The sequence below is a fragment of the Henckelia pumila genome, chromosome 3 (assembly GCF_033568475.1).
Source record: "Henckelia pumila isolate YLH828 chromosome 3, ASM3356847v2, whole genome shotgun sequence".
In the NCBI taxonomy this organism is placed as follows: Eukaryota; Viridiplantae; Streptophyta; class Magnoliopsida; order Lamiales; family Gesneriaceae; genus Henckelia; species Henckelia pumila.
In genome coordinates, this window is record NC_133122.1 from 24,469,028 (window position 1) to 24,484,583 (window position 15,556).

Below are 15,556 nucleotides of genomic sequence, written 5' to 3' on the forward strand. Positions count from 1 at the left end.
GATGTCGGAAAAAAAAAATTGAACTCCTTATTTGTGTCAAATACTCACCTGCTCAATTAACTAGATCAGCCATTGGGAGCATTATTATTATATTATTATTATGTATTCTTGAGTATCACCGCTCTAATTCCATTTTACTGATATAAATAATTGTTAGCAGAAACACACACTGACACACACAAGTTTTGGCTGCTGCGTACATTGTGATGTGCGTTCCAAGAAATGGGCCACCAGCATAACAGCCACCACCACCACCACCACGCGACCGCCACCGATGACGGCGGCGTTTCACAGCGCGTCAACAGCCCCAGATTCTCTGGTCCAATGACCCGAAGAGCGCACTCATTCAAGCGCAACAGTAGTAACAATAATTCTTCGCAGAACACTCAAAACAGCAGTGGTCACCATCATCATGAGAACGTCATTGATCTTCAGCAGCTCAGTTCTCCTAGATCTGAAAGCCCGGTATCCGGTGACGGGACCGAGTCTTTTAGGGCGGCCCATGCCAGCAGCGTGGCGCAGAGGGTTCATCTGAGGAGAAAGATTCAATCTTTGAGTGTGGATTTTGGGGAATTGGGGCTGGAGTTGAAAGGGAAGAAGAAGCTGGGGCAGTGGATGTTTTTGATGTTCTGTGGGGCGTGCTTGTTTATGGGTGTTTTCAAGATTTGTGCTACTGGCTGGTTTGGATCTACCGTCGATAGGCTTTCAAACAATCAGGTAATTCACGTTCTTAGGCTCAGAATCTACCTATTATATAGCTATTTGTTGTCTTTCTTTAATTACTTTTTTAATAGCTATCCTTTTTTATAAGGAATTATTGATGTTTATGTGAACTGGGAAGTGTTCTTTTTTAGTTGCTGACTGGAATACAGCGATAAGTTAGTTAAAATAATGCTGGTAGTTACTTGCTTTATCATTTTCTTGAAATGGATATACTTTCAGAGGTAATTCCTATCGACTAATGTGGTTATATTTCCTTGACATTCATATTCTACCGTCTGAATGTGACTGAAAAAATGATCAATAGCAAAATACCCATTAGAGCAGTACAAAATAATGGAGATAACTTTTTATAGTCGGGGGCTCTTGTTGTTTAACAGTCAATGGAATGAATTCTCAAACAAACGGTGATGAAAGATTAGAAATTCTCCTTTCTACCTTCACATTGATTAGGACTTCCTTATCACTTATCTCTCGATTAATTCCATTAATTATCATACTTCCTTAATAGTAGATGAATTTTTATATCGTCACTCAATCTAAATTGAACAGAATCGAGGCTGCAGATCCAATCAATTTTCACCATAAAATCTTAGTTTGTGGTTGAAGCAGTGTGAGATCTATCTCAGGTCCGCCATCAACGATTTAGATTCATCAAATGAAGTTGGCCAAAGACTTACAAATTTAAACTTTAATTAATAATTAATAATCAAAAGTTGTAATTTTGTTTGTGAAGATTTTTCTCCTTGAATGAAGAGAACTGGCATATGGTACAATGTAGTGTAAAACAAACACAAAATACACCATCAGTATGGATTTTCAATAAGTCATGTCCACATGAATTTAAGTAAAACGTTGCAATTCCGCAAATATATATCTCGATAATATGATCGATACTCTTAAAAAACAGATGATACCTTGTACAATGATATTATTATATTAATTATACATATCAACATACAACCATAAGTGCTAAATCAATTAGTGAACAAAATTTTTTGGGTTATTGTTTTTTCATGGAGAAGTAAATAAAAGGATTTATGTTTGGATGCCAAAAAGGTTTTAGACTATAAGCATACAAAAATAGAAACCCTAACTGAAATAATTTTTAGATGGTCAAAATGATTGAAAAAATAATTCTTTATATAACATAGTACATAATTTTTATTACATGAGTCCACGACTGTCCAATTCATATAGTTATCTTATATTACTTAGTAAGGACGCATCAAAGAATGCACATGTGTATAGCACTTAATTTAAATTGTCAAATTTTACCAAATATGATATGCAAGGATATAGAAAAAAGGTTAATTAATTAAAATTCGCATGGAAAAAAGGAAGACAGAATAATGATTGCCCCGGCTAACCGAAGTAGTAATTTTTTCGAATGTATATGGTTGCAAAAGGAAATGTTTAGACTTTAGTGGGTATAAAGCCATTCTACAAATCCATGTTTTCAAAAATGTTAAGTTTTAGAAAAATATAGAAAATTGAGGAAATTATGAACATCACAGTCATTTTCAAAAATGTCTGGAAACTGAAACGTGGCTTGAAACAGAGCTTATGTAGTGGCTAAAATGGCACCTTTTTTTCACTGTGAAGGTTCAATTATGTGGCTGGAACTAATCATTTTCTTTATGCACTGTTAAATTGCAAACAAGTCATCATTTGATTTCAAGACGCTCGTTTAACCAATATGATATCCAGGTAAACATTAACGTGCTACAATGAAGAGGTTTTAAATTTTTTAATATAAAATATGTCTTGCAACAAGAAATTTGACTTAGATACATGGTTGCTAATAGTACTGTCTGTATTGCCAAATAGAAATAAATAGTAAAAAATGCCCTCTTGGCTCTTACAGCATTGAGTTTTCGTGTTATTGTGTGAATGCATAACATTTCTAGTTTCTACATATAACAAAGTCATGTTTATAGGTTCGTGTTTAGCTTAACGTAGGAGGCTTCGGGTTTCAGATTTTGATGAGTAAAAGCTTTGGCATAGAAATCAACCTTGGATGCATAATTTTGGCATTTTACCAAGCAAAAATATTGATATTTAGAGCTATATTTCAGGCCGTGCATTGTGTTACGGTTTACTACCTTCCGTTTTCTGACGCACTTCATTAAAATAAGCTCTCCTCAGTCTTTTAATATTGGCTTGGTTCCTTGTTCATTTTACAGGATCAAATCTCTCACGACTATGGATATAGGGAAGGGAGTGATGCTCTGAGCATGGGAAGTGAGGTGGAACAAACTTTAACAATGGTAGCCTCAGGCGTCGTTGATGCCCATACTACCATGGCTGATGTGAGTTGTAAATTTTTATTTTATCTAATACTTCAGAGTTTGAAGTTCAAGAATGCACTTTTCTGTTTTTTCTGAATGAGTTTTTTTCAGTATTCAGGAATTTGGTCCAAGCCTGACAGCGAGAACTTTACTCAGTGCATTGATCATCCAAAAAATCATAAAAGTAAGGGTGTTTGAGTGAATTTCGTGGATTTTACGCGATTATATGTATCTTTTCTTACTTGTTTTGCTCATCTTCTTATCAGAGCTGGACTTGAAAACAAATGGTTTTCTTCTAACAAATGCAAATGGTGGATTAAACCAAATGAGATTTGGGGTATGTTTGTCTTCAGTTTGATGAGTTACAATGTCTGTATAGTTTCGAACAATTTAGTCTGATGAATGGATAGTTTTAGAGTGCAGATCTGTGATATGGTTGCTGTTGCTAAAATTATGAAGGCCACACTTGTCCTTCCATCCCTTGATCACACTTCATATTGGGCCGATGAGAGGTGCTCTTTAACTTTCTTTGTTGATTTGAAGTTTGCAATTTTTGTCTTTGTTTGGTTGGTCTCTGGAGTTCAACTCTAGATCCCAACCTTCATGTGGATAAGAAATCGTGACATCTTCAACCGTCTTTCATTTTTCTGTCTACTTTTTAAAATCAAATTGACAACTTTACCATTTTCACATAATCACCACTGTACATCTCTTTCTACGTGTCATGTCAATTTTCAGCCCAGCCAAATGCCACCTATGTTTTTCCGCTTCTCTTTGTGCAATGTTATCTTGCTTATGAGATATTAACCCATTTGAAAGATTTGCTAGCACATAGTTACTTTAAGTTCTTTTCATGCTATTCTTATTATTTAAATGGTTACTGCTACCAACTGCAAAATGCTCATTTTTAAATGCTTTATTGCATCTTTATGATTCCGCTAATGTCTAACTCTGAACATCTTTCATTTATGACATATCCAGTGGTTTTAAAGATCTGTTTGACTGGCAACACTTCATCGAATCGCTAAAAGATGATGTTCACATAATTGACGGATTACCACCCGAATATGCTGGAATTGAACCCTTTGCAAAGACTCCAATATCTTGGTCTAAGGTAAGAAACCTCGTTAATTATCATTCCAGTAATTTTTTTTTCAAGTTATATTGAAGTATACTGATTTTTAACTTCAGCAGCATGACGATTGGAATATGCCAACTACTTTTATCATCTAGCGACTGTGTTTTGTTATGGTTATCTTGACGTATGTTTCCCGTGGCATTATGTGAATAATCAGCTGTTGTTTTTGCGAAACAAGATTGAGACTTTCATCTACCGTTGGCTTGATAAATGATTCATATGAAAATTTGTTAGATTAACTTAATGATAATATCACTTCTGCGAGCATGTAAGGTCAAATTTAAGCAAGTATATATGCTTCTGTTTCACCTTTACAGCCAAAAAGAGGTGTAGGCACTTACTGTCTTGCAATTTTGAACATTTGTTACACATTAAAAACATGTATATGACCAGTAAGAATAGTTATGACTCATGGAGTTGCCACCAGCCATTTGGCTCAGTGGCATGTTATTCTCCAATTTGAGAGCGTCCCAAGTTCGAGACTTTCTCTCCCCCAATACTTCCCCCAATACTAAAAAGAAAAGAATACTCATGAGCTGTGATGGGGCCCCGAGCCTCCGAGAATATGCTAAAGGGATCTTTTACCAATATACCGATTTTCTTATGACGACTTCAGTCGAATCCTAACTCCATGATAACAACCTAGATTCGGAAAGCTATAGATATTGGGATGATTTGGAAAATGAGGGATTCTCTTAAAAGGCTTCCTATAAAATATTATAATGAATTTGGTCTTAAATTAAGTGAACTTATCAAATTAACCTTTTAATTATGTTATATTCCAAATATGTTTATTAACCTTTTGCCTTACTTATTTTTAAAAAGATTATTATGCATGAAAGTTGAAACACAAACATAATTAGAAAAATTATAATTTGTATTAATTGATAAAATTTTATACTATAACTATGATATCTGGTAATACTCAAACTTATGTTTTGAGCATCTAAAATTAGTGAATTGTTAATCTAAGATCAAAGGTGGTAATTGATATTTATTATTTGAAATTATTAATGTTAAAAATACAGTTTTGAAATGGGTAAGAATAATTAAATTCTCTTGGAAAGTGGACCAAATGATATTAAGTTGAAATGTTAAACATACAGTTTGTTTTGAAATGGTTAGAATAATTAAATTCCCGTGGAAAATTGACCGAATGATTATGTGACAATTGTGAACAGAGTTTCATGAAGGTTTTTAATTTATTGGATGCCACTTTTTGATAGATCCAAATATGAGAAGTTTGGGTTGAACAAGATAAGAACAAATCATGATCAATTCAGAATTTAAAATCATATCCTTACATAGATAAGCCTCTCTAATTGATTAAAATTAAGTGGATCAAGACAATAGCTAATTATATCAATGTTGGACTTTTTTTGGTCATCTGTTTGGAATTTTCAACCACGGTCTTTCCATATTTGCAATACTTGGAATTGCCTGGAAGTGATCTTCATTGACCTCAAGTATGTCATATTGTTGAGCATGAAATACCTTGAATTTTCCTCTATGAAATTTTTCATGGATCATGGTGAGAATCACATCACATTCATTATGAGCAACAGTCATAGTTTAGCCATTCGCTTTAAATAAATACTTGGAAGTAAATTCATTGGATGAAGTGTTGGCTTTTTGGTTAATTACATGCATAATCAGATCAATCGAATTTTTGGTTAAGCAAGATTGAAAGAAATTGTTTTACTCTCTACAAACTTACTTTCACGTTTGAACCAAATTATGTCTCCAGCTGGGCTTTGCAAATGTGGAATTTATTTACTGTATACATATACAAGTCATAAGTCATAACTACTTGGTGGCCATAATTGTGGTGGATTCTGCTTGAAATATTAGAATATTGAAGCCAGTAAAAATTTAGAAAGTTCTGTGAATCCTAGACTAGAACTATGCAGATACCACTCAATTAGGGAAAACATATATTAGATTTGCCTGTTATCCAATTATTCCTGGATCAGCTTTTCTGCGTTTTCAAATAGTGTTGTACGTATATATTAGATGATAGGTAAATATAAGATATATCTTATCTGCGCTTGCAAATAGTATTGTACTATTTGTGATCCTCCTTGTTAATTGGGTGTGCTCGTAGCTCCTGCATAGCTTAATTATGTGAATTCTCTGATTCAGGTTAGTTACTATAAATCCGAGGTGCTTCCCCTATTGAAGCAGCATAAAGTGATGTACTTTACTCATACCGATTCTCGAATTGCCAACAATGGCCTTCCCGATACTATACAAAAGCTAAGATGCCGTGTAAACTATAGAGCATTGAAATATTCTGCCCCAGTCGAAGATCTAGGGAGACTTCTGGTGTCAAGAATGCGACAATCAGATGGACCTTACCTTGCTCTGCATTTGAGGTTTGCTCTGGTTCCTACTTAATTTTGAAATAGTTGTCCTTGTTTTCTTTTAACTTGGAGTTCCTTAAAATAAACCCTGTGGGATGATATGAGAGTTTCTCAAAAATTTTGTTTACGAATTTGAAACATATCTCCATTCTGCCATTGTGGCATGGACCTATGACTCTGTGCACCTGTTTACGTAATGAAAATATTGCAAAAAGGATATGAAAAAATATGATCAATAATATCTCTTGCTATTTCATTCATCTCTAAGAATGTTGTTGAAACATAACTCCTTGATTCATCTTGTGACTGGGTAGTTACCACTGAGAAGTGTGACATTCATGGTGTAAATCAGTACTTGAAAAAGAATTTAACTGATGCTCACCCCTTTTCAAAATATGTAAATCTTACTCTAAAATATCAATAAACAAACTAAAGGGGACAAATTGATCTTGTAAAAGATCTCTTTAATTTTACACTAGGTCTCAATTTTATCGTTGTTGCATTGAAAAAAATAAGTCAGCTTGGGAAGATTCAGCAGAGAGTTTTTAGACAGAATCCATCCGTGTTCAATTTATTTTTGTTATCTATCTACTTCCTGTCATTTTTTACTTCATAAAGGTAACATTTCTTTGATAAAAATGACTGGTCAATCTGGTCCTGACAGAATTCCAGTTTGAAAAGGAACAGTCTTTTCTATATTTTTATTTGGTTCAAAACAAGAGTCAAACTGAACCATGGTGCAGCCTGGGTTCATCCAATTACCTTTCTGCAGTCCTCTCGCTGAATGACCATCTCTGTACTGGTTCCATCATATATGGTGGATTTTTAACCTTTTGAGGGATAAAATGAGCGGTCTAGTTGCTTTGTTTCAAGTTCGGATTGGTCAAAATTCAGACAGTTTTGCTAGCGACTGAGATTCAGAACCCTGCTATGGAGTTCTTAATTTTATTATTTTTCTCCTTTTGGTGTGGTCATGTCCTTTCCATGTTGTAGCACTAGGATTAATTCTTTTGCTGTGTGGTGTTCTTTGATCTTTTCTTGCTTTAACCTTATCCAGTTCATGCTAATAGCATTAAGATCTCCATTATGAAACTTAACCTTGTGGAGTACCATCTTGTGGTTTTTTCTATTGTATTTGACAGGACTTTTGGACAGTAGAATAGCCTCGTTCACATGAAATTATCAATTATCTTTTGGTCCAATCATCAATTTTCCCTAGGTTTTATAAGGTTGCATCTTGGATAAACAAGAATTTAGCATTTGTCTTAATACAGCAATTCTTAAGCATGACTTCCTGTCTTTTCCGAAGTAACCGTTTCACATTCGAGTGTATATTGGGACATCTATTGGTTGGCTCATTCATTGATAAATTTCCTTGCAGATACGAGAAGGACATGCTTGCGTTTACGGGATGCAGCCATAGTTTGACTGCTGAAGAAGATAATGAACTTCGGCAAATGCGTTATGAGGTCAGTCATTGGAAGGAGAAAGAAATCGATGGGGTAGAAAAAAGAAAGCTTGGTGGCTGCCCTATGACCCCTAGGGAAACTGCACTCTTGCTTAAAGCCCTTGATTTCCCATCCAAGACTAAAATTTACTTGGTGGCTGGTGAAGCGTATGGAAACGGCAGCATGCAGTATCTTACGGATAGTTATCCATATCTATTTTCCCACTCATCTCTAACAACAGTGGAAGAGCTAAGTCCATTCGTAAATCATCAAAACATGCTTGCTGGTTTGGACTACGTTGTTGCCCTTCAAAGTGACGTATTTGTTTACACATATGATGGTAACATGGCCAAGGCAGTACAAGGTCATAGACGTTTTGAAGGTTTCAAGAAAACCATTAACCCAGATAGGTTAGCCTACAAACTTCCATTAATTTTTCATGCTATCAATCGGCGGCACCGAGATGATTAAGATGGAGTCAAATTCTGGAGATTTTAGTGGAATTTGATAAGCGAAACTTGCAATTTTAAAGCTCTTACGAATAAATGTTAATTGTTTTTGTGTGGAGCACCTGCTTTCAGTTCAAGAAAATATTTTTCGGGATATAACAGCTAAACCCAGTGTGGCATTATTTAAGTCATTTGTTTCTGTTTTCCTTCATGCAGGATGAATTTTGTAAAACTTGTTGATGAGTTTGACGAGGGAAAGATTTCTTGGAAGAAATTTCGGTCTAAAGTAAAAAAGTTTCACAAGGATCGTCTGGGAGGCCCATATATGAGGGAGGTTGGCGAGTTTCCGAAGTTGGAAGAGAGTTTTTATGCAAACCCCCTTCCTGGTTGTATTTGTGAGAGAACCCCTGAATATATGAGCTCGAACTAGTCATGCTTTACCCCATTGTTTCAAGATCAAGGCTTCAAATCAGAGAGAAGACAAGAATGTGCTGCCAAATCATCCATCGACAATCAAGAATACCCTACTGATTTTGCCAGAACACCGGAATCGTTTCTCCAGAGAAGTTCGCCGGCCACAAATCAGGCTAGCATACCAAGAAAGGTGTAACTCACATTTTTGGGTAAATATCTTTGATTGCACAGATTGTGTAGCTGCAAATAGGTAAAAATATACTCATTATTCGTGGATCAGTATATAGCTTCAATGGATTTAGACACACTCCATTGGTTAAGTTCTTGGAAGTGATATTGAAGCCGTTTACAGACCACATATACTACATAGATATATTTACCCACAGCCATTGATGAATTCACGGATGAACATACTATTTATCATAGTGGAAACATGCATATGAACTTCGATTGTAGTTTATTGTGAACTAATCATCTCTTGGATTGTGGCTTGTGGTTTTATTCAATGAACTATTTTTATCCAAATCTTGTATCACATGGTGTGTTGTATCTTTTATTCATGCCAATGTTACTATGATTTATTTGATAAGGCTGAATGGTTCCTTTTTGCTCTTGGCTTGTGGAAGAATATTGGCATGCCACTTTTATGCTTGTATGGGACAAGAATTTGATGCAATGATTATATATTTTGATATATAGGGAGGTAAATATATATCATGTAGATGTGAATGTATTCTGCCTCTTGCTGGTGTTTTTGGACACCAAGAAATCTTCTTTATCACTTCAAAAGTAAGCTGTCCTAGCTCCAAAATCTGCAGGTCATCATATCAGTCACCACAAAGTCTAGATTCTTGACCAAAGCAATCCTACTCTGTTTAAATTCACATATTTGCATATTATTCCTTTCATTTGAGTAAAAGTTTGACTGCATTTGAGTTTGTACAATAAGCCACACCATATAGGTAGTGTTTGAGAGTGCTTCTAGGAAGCACTTGTTAAGAAAAAATTGAAAAATTGATAAATGTTTCCAAACAAACTCTCCCAAATACTGCCTTTAACATATAAGTGGTACCAATGCAAATATGATAGCCAAACAATAGTTTCCGCATGGGATTTGTGCATCATCACATTGTATTTAATGCATTTGACATTCTCTGTTTTAACAAATGTGAAAATGATAAAATTTAAAGAAGTAGGGATGTAAACGAATTAGGCCGTTCGCTAGCTATTGGAGCTTGGGTCGATAAAAAGTTCGTTTGAGATTGTTCGTTAATTTTATCGAGTCGAGCTCGATTTTGAGTTCCACAATTTGATCGAGTTGATCTTGAGCTTAAGGACATTCGTAAGTTCGTGAACATGTTTGTTTACTGAGTTATGAGCTTGATCTCGATCTCGGATTCAACTTGTGCCGAACTTAAGCTTAAGGATGTTAGTAAGCTCGCGAACATATTCGTTTACAAAGTCACGAGCATGAGCTCGATCTCGAGCTCAACTTTCTTACCATTCGTGCAAATTTCGTTTATATGGTTCATGAACTCGAACTCGAGTTTAGCTCATTTATCTGGTTTTTATCTTGACCCACCCACGTATTCGTGAGTATATTGAATATAGGAGACATTGAATGCAGAAATCCGTTGTCATTCTACACTTGGTCATTCTTTTTCTTCAATGTCATGTTGTACAGTATCTTTTTGGACATTTTTCTGATTTGATGGTACCCAAAACACAATAATAAGACTTGTTTAATTTTATTTTCAAGCTGAAGAGTCGTCTTGTGCTACTTCATCCATCTGGTTTCTTTCTTTTTTATCTACTTGCCAATACATATTTTTAAATATAAAGTTGAACAATTGAGTTCATTGGAATAATATTATTCAATATTATGATTTTAAAATGTTGCAGCATGAAATTGTGAAATTAATAATAAAATATAGTATCAATAACTTGACTGTGTGAATCCTATCGAAAGTTTGATGCTATTATTAGTCAAATTATAACAAAGACCCGAGTAAATTTTGACCCCAAGCAGCAAGCATCAATTAAATGTGATTGTTTCCCTCTTTTAAAAAAAATTAATTATTTTCCTACATTTTCGCTTGGTGCACAAGATAAAACATTGAGGTTTCGTTTGAACACATACTTTAAAAATATTTTTAGCGTTATAAGTGAAAATAACTAAATATATGCTTGGACAAGATTTTTGTAAAATATTATTAAAAAATGTTTTTCAAATATAATTTCTAAAAAATGAATGATGTTTTTGAAGAATAGTTTTTCAAACATATATTTATTTTTAAAGCAACTTTTAAACATTTTATAAAATTTTTTAAAAAATATATTTTATAAATACATATACAAACAAATTGATTATGCATTCTTGTTTTATCTAATGTTTGACTCAAATTTTATAAAGTATTTGTGTCATGCACCATTTTTTCGTCTAAATACATTGATTTATTATTTTTATATTATGCATTTTTCACCATCGTATCAGGTATTCAGTGGTGGTGATTAATAATGTATTATTTAATCCAAATTTTTATTTATTATTTTAACATTATCAAAATATCGATTATTATATGATAAAAAATTGTAACTATTGTATCACCATAATAAATTTTATTTTTCGAAAAACTTAAATTTTTTTTTAAAAAAAATGATTCGATTTTTGAAAATAAATATTCAAAATTTTCCAAAACAGAAAATCAGACTTACCAATTTTATATTTCAATTTCAAAACAGAAAAAAGGAGAGAAAGAAATCGAAACTTTCAAGATTACAAATAAAGTGAGAGTATCCCCAAATCAAGAAAGTTAAAACAAACAATGCAAGTAAGTAAGTGGAGGGTAACAGCTTCCACTGGTAAAAGTAACAGAGCCTAGATTAAAAGTTAAAGTTTTAGTGGATACAGCCACTCCCCCATTTGTCAGTAAAAGCTATTTAAACCGTACTATCTTTTCATGATCCACCGCTGCTCAAAAAAAATTCAAACTCAAATTTTTGATAAACCAGTTCGATTTTTTCTATCAATACATTTTTAAACGATTCAACCACAAAAATTTCTGAATGCAATTTAGCTTCTAACGTGATTTTTCTGTTATTGTGTTAGTTCAAAAATTTATCCCATATATATAAAAAATATTAACGACAAGATCAATAAATTAAGATCAGAATAAGAGTAGTTTACTGAGTTTTTTTTATTTAAAAATAAAGGGTATAGTTTATGGATTTCCGTATAATTGTCAGAGACAGGAGCTGCCATAAAGACAGCATAGTTGCAGCAGATGCCTGCAAACCTGTCGCTGCAGCACTAGTCATAATTTGTGCTCAGAACACTGTCATGAGTGTGTGTTTTCGTGCGTGCTCTAGTGTGTGTGAGAGGATCGAGAGAAAAAAAAAGAGGGGAAATTTGGCAGAGGGGAAATGTGATCCAGAACCATTAGTTTTTATCCATGTACAGAAGAAGATTCTGCAACAAAAAATATTGAAAATGGTCCCTCAAATAAATACATCTTCCAGTCTGCAAAATGCATTCACTCCACCGGCTCTAACTCTTTAGCATCATTTATATTCAACACCAACACACATACAAAAATAAAATCCACAAAAAGAATTATTATTATTTTTTTGCAAGAACCCTTCTCACTGTTTTCTCAGTATCTGTACTCCGATTCTTGATCTGGGGCTTGAAAAGCGTGATATCTCTGGTTTCTTGATGATGAGTGGTGGTGGAAGCTGTAGGTACCCTTTCACTGCAATCCAGTGGCAAGAGCTTGAACACCAAGCTCTTGTTTTCAAGTACATGGCTTCTGGAATCCCTGTTCCGCCGGATCTCCTCTTCTCCATCAGAAGAAGCTTGGATTCCTCGTTTTCCTCGAGTTTTCTCCTGCAACAACCCCAACACACTAGTAGTACTCTATGTTTTCATTTCTTGTATGTTGGATTTTATCTTGTGTTTGCTTTTCATTCAGAACTGATGATTTGCTTTAATTTTTCCGCAGTTGGATGGAATGGATTCCAAGTGGGGTTTGGGAGGAAAATAGATCCAGAACCGGGGAGATGCCGAAGAACAGATGGGAAGAAATGGAGGTGTTCCAAAGAAGCATATCCTGATTCCAAGTACTGTGAAAGACACATGCACAGAGGCAGAAACCGTTCAAGAAAGCCTGTGGAAATACTGTCGACGCCACCAAAATCAGCAATAACACCCCCAAATGCTATTCCAATCATCAACTCACCAACACCCCGAAAAGCACACTCTTTCACTTCACCGAATCTGTCTTCAAGACGTTCATCCATCGGCGGCTTGCAAGAAAATCCCACCAGCTTTTTCATGGATTCCGCCGCTTGTTCCCCTCTACATGGCAAAGATTACAGGTTCGTGTGTAGTTGATGGTAAATTAAAACATCATTTATCGACCATTGCATATTCTTGGCTATATTATTGAGATGATTCTTGGTTTTGCAGAAGCAGCAATGGACATGGTCTGAAAAGGGAAATCAACGAACACACGTTTTTCGCAGAGGCGAATCCAATCTCTAACGATGATTCCACTTGGCAACTGGCGCCACTCACCATAGGTTCTTCTCTGTCCCACATGAAACACAAGCCTTATGCTTGTGATTTCCAGACTGGCCAACATTTACAGAGCCTGAAAGATTACAACTTGGACATTCCTGATTCCCATCACCCCAAGAAAATCATGCATCATTTTCTTGACGAAAGCCCAAACAAGGACAACAAAGATTCTTGGCTGAATTCTGATGATAAAATGTCAATCCACAACAAGACTCACCTTTCAAATTCTGTACCGAAGTCTATGCATGACTTCTTCATGACACAAAAATAGTAAGTATGAGAGAAATTTCTCAAACCATAACACAGACAATTAAACCGCAAATTCAACTAAAACTTTCACTGTTCTTGCAGAGATCCACGGAGTATGGTTCTTGGCATCAAAAGGGGCAGCAGAGTAATTTAAATTCTGATAGGACAGATCTTCTTTCTGCTTAAGCCATCAGTAGACATGTGGGAACACAGTTTCTTAACTTCTATATATAATTTTATTTTTTTTAAAAAAAAAATGTGGTGTGTCTGTAAGTAGAGGAAGGGGTCAGAGGAATCCATGTAAGGTAACTGGGAAATCACTTCGGGATTTTGCTTTTTCAGACGATATTTGTATTTGTTTGCTATCACTGGTAGTGGTATTTATTTTTGTTTGAAAGGTATCTGCCATTTTTGCTAACATGCTGTGTACTTTTTTCTTTCATTTTTGCATCAGAGGGGAATAGATACATGCACAGATATAATATCGGTAGATAGATACAGCCTTGACTGTCTTCTGTGTCTTCACTTTCAAAACACTAACTTTTCTTAACAGTAAGTTTTGTGGGCCTCTACTGTAATTTTCTTGTTCTTGGCCCGAGCTGAATATCAATTTCAGAATTGTATTTTTTTTCTGTCCTTTTGATTCTCGGCTAATTTTTAATGCTTGGGTATAAGAAATAGGGTATCAAATTTTCGTAGGAAAAAAAAAAAAGAAAAGAAATAATAATAAATAAATAAATGAGAGAAGAAAATATCATTAATACTTTTTTTGTTTTTTGTCTTCCTCACTCGATAACTCTTTGACTAATGTTATTACCTGTAAATCAGGTTAGTTCATTAAATTGCATTGAGCAAGTCTTATGGTAAAGATTCGTTCAAAAAACTTGAGGCGAAATCGCATATTTAGTCATATAAGTTAGCTTGGTTTTTTGTTCTAGTCGACTCTATGACATTTGATATCTTAGTCTAATAACTTGATTTTTTTGGGGGGTTTTAGTTTTTTTTAATCGAAAGTCATTAAATCAATCGAAAATTAATTATTTGGTGTCGATATTCTCCTATAAGACTCATTTGATAAGAATTAATCATATGTTACACAAATTAAAATACAATTACGGAAAAATAAAGAGAAAAAAATATGATACTCAATAGTCACAAATCAGGGGAAAAACTTGTTTTGTTTTAGTTTGATTAGGTATATTTTAATATGTATAATATAAGCTTAATTTTAATCACACGAGTTTTATAGTAGAACATCGACGTTAAATAAATATTATTTGATTGATTTAGTGACTTCGGATTAAGAAAAAAAAGAGGAAAAAAAAAAACCAAAACCCAAAAAAAAAAAAATCCAGTAACCTAAGACTAAACTTTGAAAAATTATACCAACTCACGGGACTAAAAATTACAACTTTTCTTAACTCTTGATCATCGAGTGCAGGCTACGTGGATGTTTTAGGTAAAAGATAAGAAATTTATGTCTCGTGCTTTGCCGGCCATCGAATGCAGCTTCATCGATCGCCCATAACACAAATTATATATGCTAATCGAAAAACAGGATCCCAAAAGTCGATACTAGCTAGACTATGAAATATATTTTTTACAAAAAAAATTAAGTTCCAAATTATAAAATAGAAGAAATTTTATTGTAATTGTATTAAAATCCCGGATTCCTTGATGAAAATTTATTGTTGTGGGATCCCACATGTATTGTTAAATGAAGACCCTTAAATTTATCATGGGTTAGTGCATGTAAAGGTAGGTTAAAATGAACCCTGTCAAATGATACTATCAAATAAAAGAAAAGATGCTCCAATTTACCGTATTACTTGCACTTAATGACCTACCCTATATTTAACCATGTTCATTCAAACAATTAACACTACTGGCCAAGCATTTAAGATT

At 34.2% G+C, this 15,556-nt stretch overlaps 2 protein-coding genes across 4 annotated transcripts; both read left to right on the plus strand.

Annotated features, from left to right (window-relative positions):
* Window positions 1–141: 141 nt before the first annotated feature.
* LOC140891360 (O-fucosyltransferase 35) lies at window positions 142–9,406 on the plus strand. Its single transcript, XM_073299816.1, has 9 exons — window positions 142–717; window positions 2,907–3,032; window positions 3,123–3,195; window positions 3,278–3,348; window positions 3,435–3,523; window positions 3,993–4,125; window positions 6,292–6,524; window positions 7,894–8,370; window positions 8,626–9,406. The coding sequence occupies exons 1-9, from the start codon at window positions 223–225 to the stop codon at window positions 8,837–8,839; spliced, it is 1,911 nt and encodes a 636-aa protein (XP_073155917.1). The 5' UTR covers window positions 142–222; the 3' UTR covers window positions 8,840–9,406.
* A 2,733-nt stretch (window positions 9,407–12,139) lies between these two features.
* LOC140891361 (growth-regulating factor 1-like) lies at window positions 12,140–14,010 on the plus strand. 3 transcript variants are annotated; one of them, XM_073299819.1, is made up of 4 exons: window positions 12,140–12,734; window positions 12,825–13,200; window positions 13,292–13,672; window positions 13,754–14,010. In XM_073299819.1, coding segments are annotated over exons 1-4 (954 nt in total). In that variant the 5' UTR covers window positions 12,140–12,538; the 3' UTR covers window positions 13,755–14,010. The 3 variants fall into 3 exon arrangements, with proteins under 3 accessions (XP_073155920.1, XP_073155921.1, XP_073155919.1); XM_073299820.1 differs by having other exon boundaries at window positions 12,140–12,731; XM_073299818.1 differs by having other exon boundaries at window positions 12,140–13,200.
* The last annotated feature ends 1,546 nt before the right edge of the window (window positions 14,011–15,556 follow it).